Here is a 22707-nt window from a genome sequence, read left to right as displayed (position 1 = left end):
ATATTTATTATATACCTGGTATATGAAATGTACTTTTGTATAATATGAAAGAAAATAGGAAAGTAAAATACACCATCTTTCCCTTCCGTTATTGAGCTTTTATTCCAGTTGAGGAGATAGATAATTCAGGCTGGAAAATGATTCAGTGTTGGCTATGTCACAGAATGTGGTCTTTAAATGCACAAATTTATACTGAACATATGTGTTCTAAGCATTTCTTGCAAAGAAGCATAGACATTGAATGCAGTTAATTTGAGAAAGCTTTCTAAACTAGGAACAAGACTTTGAGGGAAAAGGGGGAAATGCCTTTATTGTAATAACTTATTGAGGATATTCTCTGCAAAGGCTTTAAATCAAGCTTTGAGCAGATTGGCTTTACTAGAACTTGAGGTCAAACACGGAATGTGAGAAAGGTGATTGGGTTGAAGGGATCAACGTTTTAAGTTGGCTTGTCAGAGTTTCCAAATCTTAGCAACTTTATTACTTCCCTGCCGCATGGATATTATTGGAAAGTAGGGATTTGGGGGAGACAGAAACTAAGAGAAAAGAGAAGCAAGGTGATGTGTTTCAGAAAGAGGTTAAACTTTGGACGTGGAAAAACCTGGGTATGATTCCTGTCATTGTTATTTATTAGTGGCATTGCCTAGGGTAAGTTGCTTGACCTTTATAAAGCTCAGTTTTCTCATCTGTAATTTGGAGTTAGTACATCCTGTATAGGGGTTTTGTGAGGATTAGATTTAATTTAAGGAAAGCATCCAGCCCAGTCCCTGGCATGTGGCAGGTACCCAATAAAAGTAGTTAATGTAATTTAAAAAAATTTCACTGAAGTAGTAATGACATTTGAATTACTTAGTCTATATACTACATAATCCATACATTTAAAGTATGTTATCTTTCATACCTCTGTGTAGCATCAAGGAGTACTATTTTTCTGGATAAAAAGAATATAACTGTGCAAACAATAGGGGAGAAATGCAGTCTTCTTCCTTTTCTCTGTAAAACATTGGTTTCTCTCTTTTCCAAGGGACATGAATAACTATTGATGGTTGGTATAACTTCGTTTTGGGTTGCTTGCTAACTTTAAAAGTCACAGATTAGGCAAAGCATACATTTTCTGCCTATAACATGGTCATAGAATGGATGTCTTCATATATGCCTTATTTGGCCAGCATAGTTTTTTAGAATACTCTGGGTAGGACTTGTATTTCCAGTTTACTATAATTAACATGGGTAAAAGGTAGGAATCAATATATATGTAAATACTTAAAACAATGACTGGCATATATGGTAAATTTTATGTAATTGTTTATTTTTATTCTTATTTATCATTCTCTATTGCTTTATGCTTAGCCTCTTCATAACTGGATGTATTTTGTTTTGTTTTGCTTTTTGTTTTTTTTTTTTGAGAAGGAGTCTCACTCTGTCTGTCACCCAGACTGGAGTGCAGTGGCACGATCTCGGTTCTCTGCAGCCTCTACCTCCTGGGTTCAAGTGATTCTCTCACCTCAGCCTCCCAAGTAGCTGAGATTACAGGCGCACGCCACCACGCCTGGCTAATTTTTGTATTTTTAGTAGAGATGGGGTTTCACTGTGTTGGTCAGGCTGGCCTCAAGCTCCTGTCCTCAAGTGATCTGCCCACCTTGGCTTCCCAAATTGTTGGGATTACAGGCGTGAGCCACGGTGCCTGGCCCATAAATAGGTCTATTTTGAATCTTTACTTGTCTGAGTTTTGAAGGCATTTGAGTTGGAGGTCCCTGTTAAACCTTTTAACCTCACCTTTCTGAAGGTGTTTCCCTCCCAGATGATGACCCAGAGGCTGGCCAGGGAAGCAAGTTTTGCCTAGTGGCCATTGGCAGATTGCAGGCAAGTATGAATTTTCCACATGTATATCCCCTTTCAATTAGAAAAAGTCTTCAAGACTCATTCCTGTTAATTTTCTTTTACTTTCTGAATACAAATGAAGAATTCCACAAAACTGTAAAAATTTGAAGGAATATGGCTTTTATAGTGACCATTGCTATTCTTGGACTTAAGTAGAAGTTGAAAAGCATGAGAGGAGGGAGATCTTTTTCCCCTTGTCTTAATTTAGCTTTACTATGCTTAATTTTCAATTTCCAGTTAATCTCCTTTCCCCCTGTACAAAAGAAGAAAGATCCTTTTCATTTTATCATTACCTAACATTAGAAAAGTGGAATTATTTTGATTTTTTTTCATAAGTATAGATAAGTTTCTTGGTTACTTGTACCATATCAGCCTGAGTAATGAGCTCAGCCTAGCTAGATGAAAGTATGTGGATTTTGGGTTGAATAAACTTTATTCTTACTTTACTAACTTGGTAAAGTGTAAATGTTTGGGAGTAGAGCTAGACCTTATGCCTTGTCTGATTGTGATTGTCATTTTTTTTCCTTTTTGGATAAAATGTGAACGTTCAGAAAGTCCTAAAACGGAATCTTATGTGTATGCCAAAGACCATGAGGAGATAGGAAATACATCTGTAAAGACTGATGTCATTTTACCTCATTTTTATCTCTTCACTCTCAGGTAACTAGTTCTCCCAATTGTACAGACATGAGTAATGTTTGTCAACCAACAGAGTTCATCTCCCGACACAACATTGAGGGGATCTTCACTTTTGTGGATCACCGCTGTGTGGCTACTGTTGGCTACCAACCGCAGGTGAGGAGCTGGAGCTATTACATCACTAATACTTAGGCCTCCATTTTCCTTTGGCTGTTTTGAGATTATGTAATCATGTAGTTCCTAAGATAGCCAAAACATACCAACCTCAGTTGAGAAAAAGAGATCATCATATTCTGTTAGTACCTAACATTATTTTCAGCTTCCTATTAGGACTGTCATCTCATGTAGAGAAATAACGGCTTGTCAAACCAGGTGGGAGCAGCAGGTACAAATATGTATTTATTTTTTGTTATTCATATTAATACAGATAATGATTCAAAGGTACTCATATTAATTAGTTACACCAGTATAGCCACATTTAGATAATTCACGTAATTACCTAAATGAATAATGGCCCATAAAACATGCAGATTTAGCACCAGTTATTATAATTTACTCGTGCAACAGACCAGTTAGCCATCTCTGAATTGACTCATCATATAAACTTTTAAAAGGGTTATGGGAAGGAAAGACTTCTGGCTGTGGCTATGTGAAAGAGGTTGGTGAAAAAGAGGTCTTGAAAACAAAGAACAAAGAGAATTTACACTACCTGATTCAATACTAACTATAAAGCTATTACCAAGACAGTGTGGTGTTGATGTAAGGATAGATACATAGATCAATAGATCAGAATAAGGTCTATTCTTATACTTGTCAACTAATTTTCAGCAAAGGTGCCAAGACAATTCAATGGATAAAATAAATATTTCTAACAAATGGAACAATTCGATATCTGTATGCAAAAAAAAAAAAAACCACACCCAAAAATAAAAACACATAGATCTTATCTTATACAATTTACAAAATCAGCTCAAAGGCCTAAATGTGTAAGAGCTAAAGTTACAAATAAACTCCTAGGAGAAAATCTCTGTGATTTTGAGTTAAGCAAAAGATTTCTTACATGACACTAAAAGCATGATTCACAGAAGAAAAAAAATGATAAATTGGATTTAATTGTAATTAAAGTTTGCCGTCTTTAAAGGATATTATTAAGAAAATGAAAAAAACCAGACATAAATGGAGAGAAAATAGTTACAAATCATATATCTGAAAGAGGCTTTGTACCAGGAATATATAAATAACTCATTAAGACAAACAGCTGGTAAAAAAGGGCACAAGACTTGACATTTGACCAAAGAATAAATATGCATTTATGCACATGAAAAGATGCTCAACATCTTTTTACCCTTAGGAAACTGCAAATTAAAATCACAATGAGATACCCACTAGAATGGCTATAATCAAAAAGTATTGTTGAAAATGTGTAGAAGCTGGAAGGAACCCTCATACATTGCTGATAGACTTGTAAAATGGTATAGCTACTTTGCAAAAGCATTTTGGCAATTTCCTACAAAGTTAAACATACTCTTATCCTATAACCTAGCAATTTCATTCCTAAGTATCTACCTAAGAGAAATGAAAACATGTTCACACATAGATTTGTACATAGTTGTACACAGTTCATATCTGTATTATTCATAATAGCCAAAAAATGGAAACTATTTAAACGTCCATTAACATTTTGTAAATGAATACACAACTGTGTTGTATCCATGTTAGAATACTACTGAGCATAAAAAGGAATAAACCACTGATAATGCAACCATGTAGATGAACTTCAAATATACCATGCTCAGTGAAAGAAGCTAGATCCAAAAGACCACATACTGTTTTGTTTTATTTATATGAAATTTGTAGAAATAGCAGAACTAGAGAGGCAGAAAGCAGATTTGTGGTTGGCTGGGGAGGGGAGTGGGAACAGAGATTGACTGCAGATAGTCCAAGGGAACTTTTTGAGGCAGTGAACGTGTTCTAAAACTGGATTGTGGTAATCATTGCACAATTGCATAAATTTAGTAGAAGTCATCAAATCATACACTTAGAAAGGCTGAATTATGAATATAAATTATACCTAAAATTTATAATCTCATTCAAATAAATATATAATATTCTGAAAAAGAAAAATGTTTTAGAAGCCAGCTCCTTAACAGATTCTGTCTTCTTTTAGCATATTTCATCTTTTGTTTATTGTCTTATTTTTCCCTCCACGCTTAACTATAATCTTAGGATCAAAACAGAAGAAATAAAATCCAGGTCCCCAGCTGATGGGCCAGGCCAGTTAGATGACCATAAAAGTATATATCTTGGCTGGGTATGGTGGCTCACACCTGTAATCCCAGCACTTTGGGAGGCCGAGGCAGGTGGATCACTTGAGGTCAGGAGTTCGAGACCAGCCTGACCAACATGGTGAAACCCTGTCTCAACTAAACAAAAATACAAAATTAGCCAGGTGTGATAGCACATGTCTGTAATCCCAGTTACTTGGGAGGTTGAGGCAGGAGAATTGCTTGAACCCAGGAGGCGGAGGTTATAGTGAGCCAAGATCGCGCCATTGTACTCCAGCCTGGGCAACAAGAGCAAAACTCCATCTTAAAAAAAAAGTATATATCATACTTTTCTTTCTCTCTTCTAGGAACTCTTAGGAAAGAATATTGTGGAATTCTGTCATCCTGAAGACCAGCAGCTTCTAAGAGACAGCTTCCAACAGGTAACTTTTTTCCTGGTTTGGTTCTGAATAAATATTTATCATATTCACTCCATAAATATTGACTACTGATTAACTGAACACTGTGGCAGGCACTACAGTTTTATGTTCTTTAGTACTTAATCTGCATTTTTAAGAAATAGAAAAGGATTAATACTTTGAAATTATGGATAATCCCCAAGGTATTTCTGTTTGGCTTTGGCTATTTACTGTCTTGTATTCAATTAACTGTTTCCAAGGAGCTGTCTTTAAGGTATTTAAACTATTGGGCCAAGCATGGTGGCTCATGCACCCAATCTCTGTAGATGCTGTGAAAATAGATGTTCTCATTTGGGCGCCGTGGCTCACACCTATAATCCCAGCTCTCTGGGAGGCTGAGGCAGGTGGATCACTTGAGGCCAGGAGTTCAAGACCAGCCCGGCCAACACAGTGAAACCCCATCTCTACTAAAAATACAAAAAATTAGCCTGGTATGGTGGTGCATGCCTGTAATCCCAGGTACTCGGGAGGCTGAGGCACAAGAATCACTTGAACCGGGGAGGCAGAAGTTGCAGTGAGCTGAGATCATACCACTGTACTCCAGCCTGGATGGCAGAGCTAGACTCTGTCTCAAAAAAAAAAAAAAAGAAAACGGTATACTTCACTAAGCTTGTAGTAGAAAAATTCATTTTATACAGTTAATTTTTTTTTTTAGGAGTCTAGCTCTGTCGCCAGGGTGGAGTGTAGTGTGTGATCTCGGCTCATTGTAAACTCTGCCTCCCGGGTTCAAGCGATTCTCCTGTCTCAGCCTCCCAAGTAGCTGGGATTACAGGCATGCGTTGCCACGCCAAGCTAATGTTTGTATTTTTAGTAGAGACAGGGTTTCAACATGTTGGCCAGGATGGTCTCAATCTCCTGACCTTGTGATCCACCCGCCTCAGCCTCCCAAAGTGCTGGGATTACAGGCGTGAGCCATTGCGCCCAGCCTAGACGGCTCTTTTATGGATCAGTGAGAGTTGTAATGAATTATGTAAGCTGACTGTTAATTGTCATTCTCAGGCTTCAGCTTCTGAAAATATCTGGTGAATTTTATAGACGGCTTTCGATAACGGTTTTTACTTTGTATTAGACAAGTTAATTAACCTCTTTAAGTCTTAGTAGTGTCCTTACTGATACAATGAATATATTAATAGTACCTTAATTCAGATGGTTGTTGGGAAGATTAAATAAGGTAATGAATATAAAACACATCACCCAGTATTTGATACATAGTATTACAAAATAGGTGGTTGGCTTCTAATACTGTTTTTTTATTTTTTATTTTTTAATTTTTAGGAATATAGAGTTAAAAGATTATTTTCTATTCCATGAGACTAGTATGTAAAATAACCTAAAATTGGCTGGGCATGGTCACTCACGCCTGTAATCCCAGCACTTTGGGAGGCTGAGGCAGGTGATCACTTGAAGCCAGGAGTTTGAACCAGCCTGGCCAACATCTTGAAACCCTGTCTCTATTAAAAATACAAAAATTAGCCAGGTATGGTGGCTCATGCCTGTAGTCCCAACTACCTGGGAGGCTGAGGCACGAGAATTGCTTGAACCCAGGAGGCAGAGGTTGCAGTGACCCAAGATTGCCCCACTACACTTCAGCCTAGGTGATAAAGCAAGACTGTCTAAAAATAAAATAAAATAAAAAATAGAATAACTTAAATTACTTTTAAAAAGCAAAACAAGACTAAAGCCAACTTAATTTTATTTATGGAAGCCTCTGTAGATACTGTGAAAACAGATGTTGTCTGGGCGCCGTGGCTCATGCCTATAATCCCAGCACTTTGGGAGGCCAAGGCAGGCAGATCATTTGAGGTCAGGAGTTTGAGACCAGCCTGGCCAACATGGTGAAAACCCATCTCTACTAAAAATACAAAAATTAGCTGGGTGTGGTGGGGCACACCTATAGTCCCTAGCTACTCAGGAGGCTAAGGCAGGAGAATCACTTGAACCCGGGAGGCAGAGGTTGCAGTGAGCCAAGATTGCACCACTGCACTCCAGCCTGGGCAGTAGAGTGAGACTCCATCTCAAAGAAAAAAAGAAAAAAAAGAAAAAAAATGAAAACAGATGTTCTCAGATTTCAGGGGAAAAAATAGGACTGAAGAGCAACATGTAAGCTATATTCAGTGTCATTAAACTTACCAAATTTCTGGAATAGACTTGTAAAGGTAGCTCAGAGTATTTTTAATGGATATCCCAAGGGAAGTAGGGAAACAGTCTTTTCCTTCCTGGAAATAAGTATTATTCCTTTTTGACTAGAATAGTAATAGGTTGGTGCAAAAGAAATTGTGGTTTTTGCCATTTTTTTTTTAATGGCAAAAATGCAATGACTTTTGCACCAACCTAATAAGAAAGCTTGAGTCTCTGGCCGGGCTCAGTGGCTCAAGCCTATAATCCCAGCACTTTGGGAGGCCAAGGCAGGCGGATCACGAGGTCAGGAAATTGAGACCATCCTGGCCAACATGGTGAAACCCTGTCTCTACTGAAAATACAAAAATTAACTGTGCATGGTGGCACGTGCCTGTAATCTCAGCTACTCGAGAGGCTGAGGCAGGAGAATTGCTTGAACCAGTGAGTCGGAGGTTGTAGTGAGCTGAGATTGCGCCACTGCACTCCAGCCTGGTGACAGAGCGAGGCTCCGTCTCAAAAAAAAAAAAGGCTGGGCACAGTGGCTCACGCCTGTAATCCCAGCACTTTGGGAAGCCGAGGCGGGCGGATCACGAGGTCAGGAGATCAAGACCATCCTGGCTAACATGGTGAATACACCGTCTCTACTAAAAATACAAAAAATTAGCCGAGCGTGGTGGCACATGCCTGTAGTCCCTGCCACTTGGGAAACTGAGGCAGGAGAATCGCTTGAACCTGAGAGGTGGTGGTTGCAGTGAGTAGAGATCGTATACCACTGCACTCTAGATGAAAGGAAGCATCACCACGGCACTCTAGATGAAAGGAAGCATGAGAAATACGCTTCCATATTGAATCACTTAGTTTTTACTCTCATTTTGTTTTAATATTGAAAAATACTGGTGCCTCAAGGACAATGACAAGAGTTTTAGGGTTGTAGAAATGGGAAAATTTTTATTTATTTTTGTAATGAAAATTTTCTATGAGTTCCACTGATGGCATGAAAACTTTTTCAGGTGGTGAAATTAAAAGGCCAAGTGCTGTCTGTCATGTTCCGGTTCCGGTCTAAGAACCAAGAATGGCTCTGGATGAGAACCAGCTCCTTTACTTTCCAGAACCCTTACTCAGATGAAATTGAGTACATCATCTGTACCAACACCAATGTGAAGTATGTGTTATACAGGAGTGTGAAAAAACTGTTTTTCCTCTACTCTCACAACACAAAATACTTCTGATGCCCTATGTGAGGGGTAAACAATCAAGCAATAACACAAAAATTGGCCAGGCGTGGTGGCATGTGCCTGTAGTCCCAGCTACTCGGGAGGCTGAGACAGTAGAATCGCTTGAACCTGAGAGGTGGAGGTTATAGTGAGCTGGGATCACCCCACTGCACTCCAGCCTGGGCTACAGAGTGAGATTCCGTTTCAAAAAAAGATAAAAAAGAAAAAAAAAAATCAAGCAATCAGTTCTGCAGTGGACACCAGCTGGGTGTCCTTCCATTCAATTCAGTTCACTATCTACTCAGAGATAGCATCAGATCCCCCAATTTGTGGATGCAGTACCACAAGACTGCTCCCACTTCCGATGCCAGTTGCAAGCCCCAGGTTGTTTTACCTGTGCATCTGACTGACCAGCTGTCTCCCATGACCCCCTACTTGGGTTCAGTCAATTTGCTTGAATGGCTCGGGGAACATTTACCTATGTTTACCAGTTTATTATAAAAGATATTACAAAGGATACTAGTGAACATCAGATGAAGAGATAGATAGGGCAAGGTAAGGAGGAAGGAGCACAGAGCTTTCAAACTCTTTCTGGGTGGACTACCCTCCAGGGATTTCCATGTGTTTACCTATTAAGAAGCTCCTCAAACCCAGTCCTTTTGGGTTTTAATGGAAATTTCATTATGTAGGCATGAGTGATTAAATCATTGGCCATTGGTGATCAACTTAACCTTAGGTCCCACTCCCCTCCATGAGGTTGCAGGTTAGGGCTATAAGTCCCAACCCTCTAATTTTGCCTTGATCTTTCCATGGACGAGCCCCCATCTTGAAGCTACCTAGGGTTTGCCGGCCCTCAGTCAACTCATTAGCAGACAGAAAGACACTTATCACACTGAAGATTCCAAAGATTTTAATTGGTAAAAATCCAGGTCCACTTATACATGGATTTTTTTCAGTAAATGTTTTGGAAAATTCTTTTGATATTTGTGACAAATTGAAAAACCTGAAAATAAGCTACATAGCCTAGATGTATTGAAAAAATTAGAAAAAGTTAGGCATGTCATGCATGAATATATTAAATACATATAAATTCTAGTCTATTTTATCATTTACTACCATACAACATATACAAATCTATTATAAAAAGTAAAAATGCTGGCCAGGTGCAGTGGCTCACACCTGTAATCCCATCACTTTATCACTTTGGGAGACCGAGTTGAGCAGATCACTTGAGGTCAGGAGTTTGAGACCAACCTGGCCAACGTGGTGAAACCCTGTCTCTACTTAAAAAAAAAAAGAAAATACAGAAATTAGCTGGGCATGGTGGCACATGCCTATAGTCCCAGCTACTTGGGAGGTTAAGGTATGAGAATCACTTGAACCTGGGAGGTGCAGGTTGCAGTGAGCTGAGATCGTGCCAGTGCACTCCAGCCTGGGTGACAGTGAGACTCCATCTCCAAAAAAAAAAAAGTAAAAATGCATCACAACGTATACATACACACCATTTGTACAATGGCACCATTTGTAGTTGAGAGAAATGTAAACAAATGTAAAGATGCAGTTTTAAATCATAACTGTGTAAAGTTAACGGTAGTATATACTATACTATTGTAATAATTTTGTAGCCACCTCCTATTGCTCAGTTGTTGCCAGTTTGCTTAAAATTCTGTGTGATGCTAATCATCTCTTCATGAGCAATTCACTCCCATAAATTGCATATTGCAGTAAAAAGTGAAATCTCATGGTTCTTGCATATTTTTCATCATGTTTAGTGCAATACTGAAACCTTGAATAACATTTGGGAACAGTATGAAGTGCCACTAGTGATGCTGGAAGTCTTCCCAAGAAGCAGGGAAAAGTCATGACATTATAAGAAAAAGGTGAATTGCTTGATATGTACTGTAGAATGAAGTCTGCAGCTGTGGTTGCTTGACACTTCATATAGATGACTCATCTTGTAAGTCATCTTGTAAGATGATATAAGCTTATGATAACGATAAATACAGTACAGTGCTGTAAATGTATTTTCTCTTCCTTACGATTTTCTTAATATTTTCTCTTTAACTTTATTGTAAGAATACAGTACATAATACATACAACATACAGAACGTGTTAATCAACTGTTTATGTTATTGGTAAGGCTTCTGGCCAACAGTAGGCTATTAGTAGTAAAGTTTTGGGAGAGTCAGAAGTTACAGTCGAATTTTCGACGGCCCAGGGGTGGGTGCCCCTAGCCTCCATGTTCAGCAATCAGTTGTATTTCATAATATCACATAGGCATTTCCAATGTTGGGATTGCTAATGTACCTGCTCTTCTTAGTCTTATCAAGCTATTCCCTTCTCCTCACTTTTCTAGTATTAAACACCATTAGTTTGAAGTTCCTCATTTTCCAACTTATAGGATTTGGGATAGCTGATCAGAGTAGAGTGAGGTTTTTTTGTTTTTGTTTTTGTTCTGTTCTGTTTTGTTTTCAGAAAGGGTCTCCCTCTGGAACCCAGGCTGGAATGCAGTGGTGTGATCATGGCTCACTGCAGCCTCAACCTCCCAGGCGCAAGCGATCCTCCCACCTCAGTCCCCTGAGTAGCTGGGACTACAGACATCCACCAAGATGCCTGGCTAATTTTTGTATTTTTTGTAGAGATGGGATTTTTCCATGTTGCAGAGTCTGGTCTTACATTCCTGGGCACAGGCAGTCCGTCCTCCTCCCAAAGTGCTGGGATCACAGGCATAAGCCACTGCACCTCGCCAGAATAAGATTTTACAAACAATAATTCAGAGACTAGGTCCTGAGATGGAAGGGTTTATGTTTCAATTCTATGTATCAACTCTTTCTGGAAAAGATGATGTTTTGTACACCAGTTTATTGCTCTAGTCTGACAGGATTTTCCTCTGGAGCAGGGGTAGGCAAGCTCTTTCTGTAAGGGGGCTAGATAGTAAATATTTTAGGCTTTGTGGGCCATGTGGTCTTTATTCCACCTACTCAACTCTGCTGTAGCATGAAAGCAGTCATAGACAAATGAAAGAATGTGGCTGTGTTCCAGTAAATCTTTATTTAGAAAAACAGGCAGTGGGCCTGATTTGGTCAGTTTTCTTTAGAGCATAGCTACGCCCTCCTCTTTCATTAGTTACTGTTCCTCTCTTTTGCACTTTTCTATTTGACCTTTCTTTCGCAGCTGCTTTTTAAAAAAGTTTTATGAGATATATTTCACATACCATACACCTCACCCATTTAAAGTATACAGTGTTTTTTAGTATATCACATAGTTATGTAACTCTTACTGCAGTCTAATTTCAGAATATTTTCATTCCCCCAAAACAAATTCTAGATCAGTTAACAGTCATTCCCTGTTCTTTCCCCCCGCTCTGAAGTTCTATATAACTATGAATCTGTTGTCTTTATAAATTTGTCTATTCTAGACATTTTGTATAAATGGAATCACAGACTATGTAGTTCCTTTGTAACTGGCCTCTTTCACTTACTATAATGTTTACAAAGGTTATCCATGTTGTAGCATGTATCAGTACTTCATTTCTTTTTTTTTTTTTTTTCATGGAGTCTCGCTCTGTCACCCAGGCTGGAGTACAGTGGCATGGTCTCAGCTCACTGCAAGCTCTGCCTCCTGGGTTCACGCCACTCTCCTGCCTCAGCCTCCTGAGTAGCTGGGACTACAGGCACCCGCCACCTCGCCCGGCTAGTTTTTTGTATTTTTAGTAGAGACGGGGTTTCACCGTGTTAGCCAGGATGGTCTCGATCTCCTGACCTCGTGATCCACCCACCTCGGCCTCCCAAAGTGCTGGGATTATAGGCGTGAGCCACCGCGCCCAGCCTACTTCATTTCTTTTTATTGCCAAATAAGATTTCATTGTATGGATATACCACATACTGTCTGTGTGTTCATTAATGGACATTTGGTTGTTTCTACTTTTTGGTTATCAAAAATGCTTCCATCTGTAAAATAGGGATAAGGAGCTGAAAAAATGCTTTCATGAATATTTGTGTACTAGTTTTTGTGTGGATATATGTTTTTATTCTCTTGAATTCCACCCAGGAGTGGAATTGCTGGCCACATAGTAACTCTGTTTTACCTTTTGAGGAATTGCCAAACTGTTTTCCAAAGCTGCCCCATCATTCTGCATTCCCAGGAGCAGTGTACAAGGGCTCTGATTTCTCCACATCCTTGTTAACACTTGTTACTGTCTTTTTATTATAGCCATCTAGTAGGTATCAATTGTCAGGTTACCACCTTGCCATTTAATCCTTTTTCTGTAGAATTGGCCTTGAATCCAGCTCTTTAGATTATGACTACGTAGCAAGTATGAATAATACCTGGTGACAACAGTATTGTCCAATTCAGTCTTTAGAACTTGTAAAGTTTAATTCTTTGCTAACTTAGTATAACAGAGTGGATTGAGTTAGAAATTTTTATTAACTTAGGACTCAAGTGGATGGTCATGGTCATTGTAGCTCTTTATTTTTGTCTTTTTGCATCTTTATATTACACAACAACCATCATTTTTGTGTTTCCATTTTGTTTAAATTTTTAAAAATTTAAGCTGTTTTAAGGACTTGAGTTTCTGGAAATAATTGCTTTCTCCATGTTTATGTATCATTTTCCCTGCCATGATTAATTTTAATTAGCTTTTAGGGATTTTTTTGTTTGTTTGTTTGTTTCATTGAGACAGTGTCTCACTCTGTCACCCAGACTGGAGTGTGGTGGCGCTCTCTCAGCCCACTGCAACCTCTGCCTCCCAGGCTCAAGCGATCCTCCCACCTGTCTCCTGAGTAGCTGGGACTACAGGAGCCCACCGCCATGCCTGCTAATTTTTGTGTTTTTTGTAGAGATGGGGGCTTCACCATGTTGCCCAGGCCAGTCTCAGACTCCTGAGCTCAAGCAGTCCACCCTGCCTCAGCCTCCCACAGTGCCAGGATTACAGGCGTGAGCCACCGTGCCTGTCTAGTATTTTATTTTTAAATAAATATTCTTTATAGAAAATGTGGAAAGTATGGAAAAATACAGAGAGAAGGAATAAAATTTTCACACTCCAGATAGTCTTTGTTAATGTACAGTGTACGTACTTTCAGTTTTTTACCTATGCTTTTAAAAAATACCTTATATGAATATGTACACACATCCACAACAACCAGGTTTTGAATACCTAGAAGGAGTTAGAACCCAACAAGATGACCCCTGTGTCATAGAACATAGTTTCTATTTGCTGAAACGGACACCCTAGATTAACTGTAGGATTGGACTTTAATGAAGGATTTATTGATTGTTCCACCTACAGATTAATCTATAGAGCTTTACATACAAAATCTGATTCTTCTCTTTCTCTCTCTCTTCCCCCTTCTTCCTCCTCCACCCCCGCTTTACTGTCTACTCTGTTTTCCTAGGAACTCTAGCCAAGAACCACGGCCTACACTCTCCAACACAATCCAGAGGCCACAGCTAGGTCCCACAGCTAATTTACCCCTGGAGATGGGCTCAGGACAGCTGGCACCCAGGTAAGAAATGGTCAAATAATCATCTGTTGAGCAGTCACCCAGGGGGTGGTCATTTGCAATCCCATATATTTTTGTTTGGTTGGTTGGTTAGTATTTTATTTTATTTTATTATTTTTTTTTTTTGAGAAGGAGTTTTGCTCTCATTGCCCAGGCTGGAGTGCAATGGCATGATCTAGGCTCACTGCAACCTCTGCCTCCTGGGTTCAAGTGATTCACCTGCCTCAGCCTCCTCAATAGCTGGGATTACAGGTGCCTGCCACCACCCCCGGCTAATTTTTTGTATTTTTAGTAGAGACAGGGTTTCGCCATTTTGGCCAGGCTGGTCTCGAACTCCTGACCTCAGGTGATCCACCTGCCTCGGCCTCCCAAAGTGTTGGGATTACAGGCGTAAGCCACCATGCCTGGCCTGTTTGATTTGTTTTAAGGTTCTTTCTCCAGGTTCTGTAAAAAAAAATTTTTTTTTTTTTTCTATTCTCCACTGTCCTTTGACATATAGGCAGCAGCAACAGCAAACAGAATTGGACATGGTACCAGGAAGAGATGGACTGGCCAGCTACAATCATTCCCAGGTGAGTTGTGTCCTCTTCGCTGAAGAGGATAGGGAGTATTTACTTAGGAAGTGTTCTCCAGTACTAGTTAGAATGTACATATGTTTTATATGAATTTTAGGGTTATTGAATCATCATGTTAAATCTTTAATGGTTATTTTTATCATTGTTTTCCACAGGTTGTTCAGCCTGTGACAACCACAGGACCAGAACACAGCAAGCCCCTTGAGAAGTCAGATGGTTTATTTGCCCAGGATAGAGATCCAAGATTTTCAGAAATCTATCACAACATCAATGCAGGTATGTTTCTTTCTCATTATCCTTTTACATTCTCATTTAGATCACTTACTGATGGGCATGCCACTGCCCAATCAGTAATCTTCCAGTGTTTTTCCACTTAATCGTAATACCACCTGAGTAAATAGGAACTTGCTGAACTAATATACTACAGCCCCTTGACTGGCCCTCCCCCAACTCCTTTTGGTCCACAGATCAGAGTAAAGGCATCTCCTCCAGCACTGTCCCTGCCACCCAACAGCTATTCTCCCAGGGCAACACATTCCCTCCTACCCCCCGGCCGGCAGAGAATTTCAGGTGAGCCCCGTATATATGTGCTGCTTTACAGGGCCCTAAGGGATTCAGCTGCTGAATCCAAATTTTATTCTTCCCTTGCTTTCTCTGGTTATTTCAGAAAAAGCAGTGAAGCTTGTAGGGCCTAGCGTAAGGCAAACAAGCTGCTTTTCCTCCTTCTATTTCTTTGCACCTGTCCTATTGCCATGTTCTAGGCTCCATCTCTGTGTGTTCTGGTCAGTGTGTGACTGTCAGTCTTTCTTGTCTTTTCCAAATTGTTATCAAATTTTCCCTAACCTGCAGGAAGTCAGAGGGATCTAGGGATAGCACTAGATTGTCCTTTGATTCCTGGTTTCTGTGATAAATCTATCCCTTTAATCCTTTACCTCATTTATTCACTCCTAGGAATAGTGGCCTAGCCCCTCCTGTAACCATTGTCCAGCCATCAGCTTCTGCAGGACAGGTCTTGGCCCAGATTTCCCGCCACTCCAACCCCACCCAAGGATCAACCCCAACTTGGACCCCTACTACCCGCTCAGGCTTTTCTGCCCAGGTAAAACCTATCATCTGTTTGTTCCCTGTGTATTATTTTTTGTTTGTTTGGGCTTTTTTCCCATATGTAAAATCAGTGTTTTTTATTTTAAATACCTTCTCCACAACCCATGTTCTCCAGTTTCCAGTTTTCATCTTTGTTGAGAGTAGCTAATTAAAAATCACAGATAACAAAAAAATCTCAGTAGAGTCTGTGGTTTTTATCTTAAATATTCACCTTAAATCATAATTGCTCACTTGGAACATTTTGAGCACGTCCAATTTTCAGATTTGTTTTGGAGTAAATTCTAAGATGTTTCCTCTTTGTTTAGGACTCCATAAGGCAGGAAAAAAGGAGAAAATTAATGACTAACTTACAGTGATGTCTATTTACAAAAAAGTTCAAACATTCTTTTTCTTTTTTTTTTTTTTTTTGAGATGGAGTCTCGCTGTGTTGCCCAGGCTCTAGAGTGCAGTGGCGCGATCTCGGCTCACTGCAAGCTCTGCTTCCCGGGTTCATGCCATTCTCCTGCCTCAGCCTCCCGAGTAGCTGGGACAACAGGCGCCCGCCACCATGCCCGGCTAATTTTTTGTATGTTTGGTAGAGACGGGGTTTCACTGTGTTAGCCAGGATGGTCTCAATCTCTTGACCTCGTGATCTGCCCGCCTCGGCCTCCCAAAGTGCTGGGATTACAGGCGTGAGCCACTGCACCTGGCCGAAAAATTCTTATATAATATTCATATATGTAATATAATGCACAATAAATACATTGTCTAAAGAAATATTCTTTAATATTACTATATATTTATGTTATACAAGTAATAGTTTTAAAAAGTGAAAACCAAAAGCAGGCTGCAGAATGTTATATGCAATCTGATCTCAATTGTGTACAAAATGCACGAGAAAATAGAAACTGGAAGAAATTATCCAAACGTGTTTACCATGGAATTACGAATGATTCTTATTTTCTTTATATTTTCCTTCACTTTCCAAATATTCTATAATGCATATACACAACTCTTGTGAGAAAATAGTTTTTATAAAAAATACATCATTAGGAACAAATGAATGCAGAACAGACTGAATAATGGTGCAGAATATTTTTTCTCTGCATATAGTACTTTTTTTGTTGTTGTTATTTTGAGACAGAGTCTCACTCTGTTGCCCAGGCTAGAGTGCAGGGGCGCAATCTTGGCTCACTGCAACCTCTGTCTTCCAGGTTCAAATGATTCTCCTGCCTCAGCCTCCTGGGTAGCTGGGATTACAGGCACATGCCATCATGCCCAGCTAATTTTTGTATTTTTAGTAGAGACGGGGTTTCACCATGTTGGCCTGGCTGGTCTCGAACTCCTCACCTCAGGTGATCTGCCTGCCTCGGCCTCCCAAAGTGCTGGGATTACAGGCATGAGCCACCCCGCCTGGCCTGCATATAATACTTTACTGTTACGAATGCCTCTAGTTTTGTATAACTTCACAGTTTATAAGATGCTTTCATTTAATTCTTACAACTTTTATTAATCCCATAGTTCATTGCTTTTTGTACCTTTATCTCAGCTGCCTAAAAAATAGTGTCTAGAGAGATTGAGAGTTAATTGGAAGAAATATACAATAGGAAATAAGTGATGAGCTTGGTTCAGAAGGATGCAGTAATTGACAGTGTTGACTCTCATAGGCATGGTATGTGCAATGATGTTAATGCTGTATTTGTTCTGTATCCCCTCTCCATCTCTTTTTAGCAGGTGGTTACCCAGGCTACTGCTAAGACTCGTACTTCCCAATTTGGTGTGGGCAACTTTCAGACTCCACCCTCCTTCAGCTCCATGTCCCTCCCTGGTGCTCCAACTGCATCGCCTGGTGCTGCTGCCTACCCTAGTCTCACCAATCGTGGATCTAACTTTGGTGAGTCCAGACCACAAGGAGAGTAACAGGAAAATCGCACTGCTAAAGAGAAAGGATTTGGTAGTTAAAGTTGTTTGCCTGTGTTCTGGGCACACTGACCTAATTGTAGCGAAATGCAAGGTGACAGTCTATTTAGAATTTTTTTTTTTTTTTTTTTTTTTTTGAGACGGAGTCTCGCTCTGTCGCCCAGGCTGGAGTGCAGTGGCCGGATCTCAGCTCACTGCAAGCTCCGCCTCCCGGGTTCACGCCATTCTCCGGCCTCAGCCTCCCGAGTAGCTGGGACTACAGGCGCCCGCCACCTCGCCCGGCTAGTTTTTTGTATTTTTTAGTAGAGGCGGGGTTTCACCAGGTTAGCCAGGATGGTCTCGATCTCCTGACCTCATAATCCGCCCGTCTCAGCCTCCCAAAGTGCTGGGATTACAGGCTTCAGCCACCGCGCCCGGCCAGTCTATTTAGAATTTGAAACCTACCAGCTGGGCATGGTGACTCATGCCTGTAATACCAGCACTTTGGGAGGCTGAGGCAGGTGGATCACCTGAGGTCGGGAGTTCAAGACCAGCCTGACCAACATGGAGAAACCCTGTCTCTACCGGGCATGGTGGCACATGCCTGTAATCCCAGCTACTCGGGAGGCTGAGGCAGGATAATCGCTTGAACCTGGGAGGTGGAGGTTGCATTGAGCTGAGATCGCGCTGTTGCACTCCAGCCTGGGCAACAAGAGTGAAACTCCGTCTCAAAAAAAAAAAAAAAAAAAAATCTACCCACATGAAAAATACTTTAGCACATATAACAAAATCATAACAAAAATCATGTACATTTTTATACATTTAATAGTGTACACATTTAACCTAAATGAGTAAAAGACTCTATGGAAAGGCTGCCTGGAGAAGAATAATTAATTTAGGGCTGAGTTTTGAGATAGAAAAGGCATTGATTGGTGGAGAGAAGAACAGAGTTATCCTAGGTAAATTAATGGCTTACCTATAGTTGTTTACTTGTGGCATTAGTACACAGTGGAATTGTGTAGATTGGCGTTGTTTATTCTTCCTTGCTGTATTTCTAGCTCCTGAGACTGGACAGACTGCAGGACAATTCCAGACACGGACAGCAGAGGGTGTGGGTGTCTGGCCACAGTGGCAGGGCCAGCAGCCTCATCATCGTTCGAGTTCTAGTGAGCAACATGTTCAACAACCGTCAGCACAGCAACCTGGCCAGCCTGAGGTCTTCCAGGTAAGAGAGTAAAAAGACTTTCGAGCCAGGCGCGGTGGCTCAAGCCTGTAATCCCAGCACTTTGGGAGGCCGAGACGGGCGGATCACGAGGTCAGGAGATCGAGATCATCCTGGCTAACACGGTGAAACCCCGTCTCTACTAAAAAAAAAAAAAATACAAAAAACTAGCCGGGCGAGGTGGCAGGCACCTGTAGTCCCAGCTACTCGGGAGGCTGAGGCAGGAGAATGGCGTGAACCCGGGAGGCGGAGCTTGCAGTGAGCTGAGATCCGGCCACTGCACTCCAGCCTGGGCGACAGAGTGAGACTCCGTCTCAACAGCAACAAAAAAAAAGACTTTCGAAAATTAGAAGCTGGGAGAGAAAGGGTCAGGGAGGAGGAGAGACAGTGAAGGAAGCATGCCTGGATTTAGGTGTTTGGTTGGAAGTATATGTGAGAAGACAGAGAGGGATAAATGAAGGGATCACTGTCAGTTATTGAATATATTGCGGAAGCTAGAGGCAGTAGTGCTTGTGTCTATAATGTCAGCCCCTTAGAAGGCTGAAGCAGGGGATCACTTGAGGCCATGAGTTCAAAGCCAGGCTGAGCAACTAGCCTGATCCTGTCCCTGTCAAACAAACAAACAAACAAAGAGTATGAATTGAGTGTAATGCATACCATTTAACCAGAACAGACAAATTTAGCACTATAGGAAGATGCCAAAGAAAGTTACTTTAGCTCATTCAAATAGCTCCACATACCCAAGTCATAGTAGCTTTGGGTTTAAAAGAGACAGAATGATTAAAAATAAAAAGTAGTGCTCACTTCAGCAGCATATATACTAAAATTGGAATGAATATAGAGAAGATTAGCATGGCCTCTGTGCAAGGATGACACACAAATTCATGAAGTGTTCCCTTTAAAAAATTATAAAAAGTAAATGAAATAGAACATACTGATTATAGCCATAATGGTCTATTCACACAATTCCTGAGGGACTGCAAGAGTGAATGGAGTAATCTTAGGCAGGACAAAGGAAGAGCTGGTTTAAAGCAAAGATTGAAAGAAAGCAAAAGAGGTCTTGGTGGAAAACAAATAAGATAAGAGACTCCATATATGTCTATAGGGGGTTATATGAAATACAGCAAGCAGATTTTTCTCCCTTTGAAAATATTGGGAACTGGAAAAGGAAAAAGGTGGAACTCTAGGAGGAAGACAGAAGGGATTAGGAAAAAAGGCTGCGATCTAAAGGAGTCAAAGTTGTTGGAAGTAAGGAAGGCTAAGAGAGCACACCAAAGACTCGGGGTCAGGGATGGTAGTGCAGGGGAATGGTGGAGTAGAACTTGGTAAGTGTAAGAGATCAGGGTGTGTGACCCAAACTTAATCTTTTTCTTTTATCAGGAGATGCTGTCCATGCTGGGAGATCAGAGCAACAGCTACAACAATGAAGAATTCCCTGATCTAACTATGTTTCCCCCCTTTTCAGAATAGAACTATTGGGGTGAGGATAAGGGGTGGGGGAGAAAAAATCACTGTTTGTTTTTAAAAAGCAAATCTTTCTGTAAACAGAATAAAAGTTCCTCTCCCTTCCCTTCCCTCACCCCTGACGTGTACCCCCTTTCCCTTCTGGCTGTTCCCCTGCTCTGATGCCTCTCCAAGGTAACATTTATAGAAGAAATGGAATGAATCTCCAAGGCTTTTAGGACTCTCTGAAAATTTGAGGCTGGGTGAAGTTAAAACACCTTTCCTTATGTCTCCTGACCTGAAATTGTATAGTGTTGATTTGTGCTAAGATCAAGAGGCAGGTTAGAAGAACCTGACATCCACTGTTTGCCTTGGATAGTATGGCTTGTTTTTGGAAGGAAATTCTGAAGAGAGTGGAGGAGAGGAGAAATGTCCTCATATTTGAGGACCATGAAACATGGTAGGTATATATGGGGCTTTAGCAAGTGAGCATAGGCTTTTTTTGCTGCCTGTGAGCAATCCCTCTGGAAAGAAACGTGAGTAAGTGAGAGAGTGTGTATGTGTGTGTATGTGTATGTGTGTGTGCGCACGTGCTTCTGTATTTCACTCTTTCTCCCTATTAGGGAGTTATGCAAAATTTGTCCCAGATTTTATCTTTGTCTTTCTGTGTACTTTTCAAAGAGTCCTAAGGAGTTAAATCTTCCAGGTATTTTCCACTTAGTATTGCAGCCAAAGAATATTTAAATAAATGTCTTTGCTGCGCTCACATCCATGCCCAGCCAATATACAACTGTAAAGCAAATATAGAAAGTCAGCTGTTGATACGGTTGTCTGTTATCGAACACATTCAGTGATAAAGCTGGGTTACTCCTGCTTTTGGTGCTCTCACCTTATCTGGAAGATCTGCAAACATTACCTAAATAGACTGGCAAGATAAACACTTTCTGAAACCCAAGACTTGGCCATAAAGATAATGCTGCATTTTTCTGTCAGAATCACATATGATGTGTGTTCTGTAGAGGTTATTTCTGCATGGAAACTCAACTTCTTGGATTAGCCGTCCCAGTGAAAATCCTCACTGTTGGAGTGTAAACCAAATACGAAGCCCTCTTGCAAAGTAGCCTCTTTCATCCCGTACTCAAAATACCCAGTTTAGCAAGAAACTGAGATTTAAGTCTTTCGGGCCCTAAGAGGTTTTTCATCTTTGCTCCCTCCAATCTTGAGATTGGGTTTTGCTTTAGTGCAAGTATAATAATTCCGTATGATAGATGGGGCCTGGACACCCATCTCAACAGGGTCACTTGGTAATTAACAATAGCCATATAAATGCGGATACAGGTTACTACCCTCACCCTTTACCTTCCTCAGGTAATAGTCGAAGATATCAGCTTTTTTTTTTTTTTAATTGGCTTTGGCCAGTAGCTAAAGTGCAAGACTGAATTAATGAGAAGATATATTAAATGTAGTCATAGGGGACTGAGGAGCAAGGATGGCCTTGAAGAGGCCAAAGTAATGTCCATTTGCTGGGTTTCCCTTCCTTTTGTCTCCAGTCCAGTGCCAGGTAGTGGAGTAAAAAAGGAGACAGTTTATTTTTTTATTCTATGCGCACACTTACAGTATACATATATATTTATATCACAATTTATGAAACCAAAAAGTTGAGTTTCCAATGGAACCCTTGTTTTTTAATAATCGACTGTTTTTAAATGTGATCAGGACTATAATATTGTACAGTTATTATAGGGCTTTTGGGGAAGGGGAGGATAGCGAGAAGATGCTCTGGGGGTTTTGTTTTTGCTTTTCCTTCAGGGTTTTATTTTTGATTGTTTTGTTTTCTTGTTGGCCATTTCTGTATTGCTGGCATCTGTGCTAAGCCTTACAGTGGCAAAAATAATGACATGTAGCAAAGATTTTGAAACAAAATATTTTTTTCCTTTTGTAAAATTTCTTGTGTTGTGTGATCTTGATTGCGGCTTTATCATTCCTTTCCAGTTCATAAACAACAGGCACCCACAACTAGAGGAATCTATAGTTTAAGCTCCAGACATACAAACATAAGGCACATTGTGTCTTTAATTTCAGGAATCAGAAATCATAGGGTTCTGATCACACTGCACGCCTCCCCCTCACTTGTCCTCCTGATCCTGACACATTCTGAGTAACATCAGCAGGAATGCTCGGACCATAAGGTGGGGATTTTGGGGTGGGCACTGCCTGGGTTCTTGGGAGAGAGGGAAAGAGTGGGACTTGAAAACCACCAGGGCACATCTGGATGCCTTCCCCCAGTATGTCCTCTTCTGGATTAAAATGAGTGAAATTTAAACTGTTTAAGTCTGGACCTGGTTTCCCTCTAGGAGACTATGTTGGTTCATTAGCAACATATATA

At 40.5% G+C, this 22707-nt stretch overlaps 1 protein-coding gene and 1 non-coding gene across 9 annotated transcripts in view; both read left to right on the top strand.

The window, feature by feature from the left end:
- ARNT (aryl hydrocarbon receptor nuclear translocator) overlaps positions 1 to 22647 on the top strand; it is a 66728-nt gene extending 44081 nt beyond the window's left edge. For 4 of the 8 annotated variants that reach the window (XM_025378724.1, XM_025378679.1, XM_025378704.1 and 1 more), the window contains 12 exons: positions 1787 to 1863; positions 2542 to 2676; positions 5153 to 5227; positions 8392 to 8543; positions 13992 to 14102; positions 14599 to 14671; positions 14830 to 14950; positions 15142 to 15244; positions 15626 to 15773; positions 17489 to 17651; positions 18715 to 18881; positions 20259 to 22647. In XM_025378724.1, the coding sequence (XP_025234509.1) occupies positions 1787 to 1863; positions 2542 to 2676; positions 5153 to 5227; positions 8392 to 8543; positions 13992 to 14102; positions 14599 to 14671; positions 14830 to 14950; positions 15142 to 15244; positions 15626 to 15773; positions 17489 to 17651; positions 18715 to 18881; positions 20259 to 20348 (1415 nt within the window). In that variant the 3' untranslated portion in view covers positions 20349 to 22647. The remainder of the gene's footprint in view (positions 1 to 1786; positions 1864 to 2541; positions 2677 to 5152; positions 5228 to 8391; positions 8544 to 13991; positions 14103 to 14598; positions 14672 to 14829; positions 14951 to 15141; positions 15245 to 15625; positions 15774 to 17488; positions 17652 to 18714; positions 18882 to 20258) is intronic. The other 4 variants (XM_025378714.1, XM_025378740.1, XM_025378730.1 and 1 more) reach the window with 3 other exon arrangements.
- LOC112615392 lies at positions 19675 to 19782 on the top strand. Its single transcript, XR_003117345.1, has one exon. It is a non-coding gene; the product is annotated as a U6 spliceosomal RNA (small nuclear RNA).
- Positions 22648 to 22707: the final 60 nt, after the last annotated feature.

Source organism: Theropithecus gelada, chromosome 1 (genome assembly GCF_003255815.1).
Source record: "Theropithecus gelada isolate Dixy chromosome 1, Tgel_1.0, whole genome shotgun sequence".
Lineage (NCBI taxonomy): Eukaryota > Metazoa > Chordata > Mammalia > Primates > Cercopithecidae > Theropithecus > Theropithecus gelada.
This window is presented reverse-complemented; position numbering and strand designations above follow the sequence as displayed.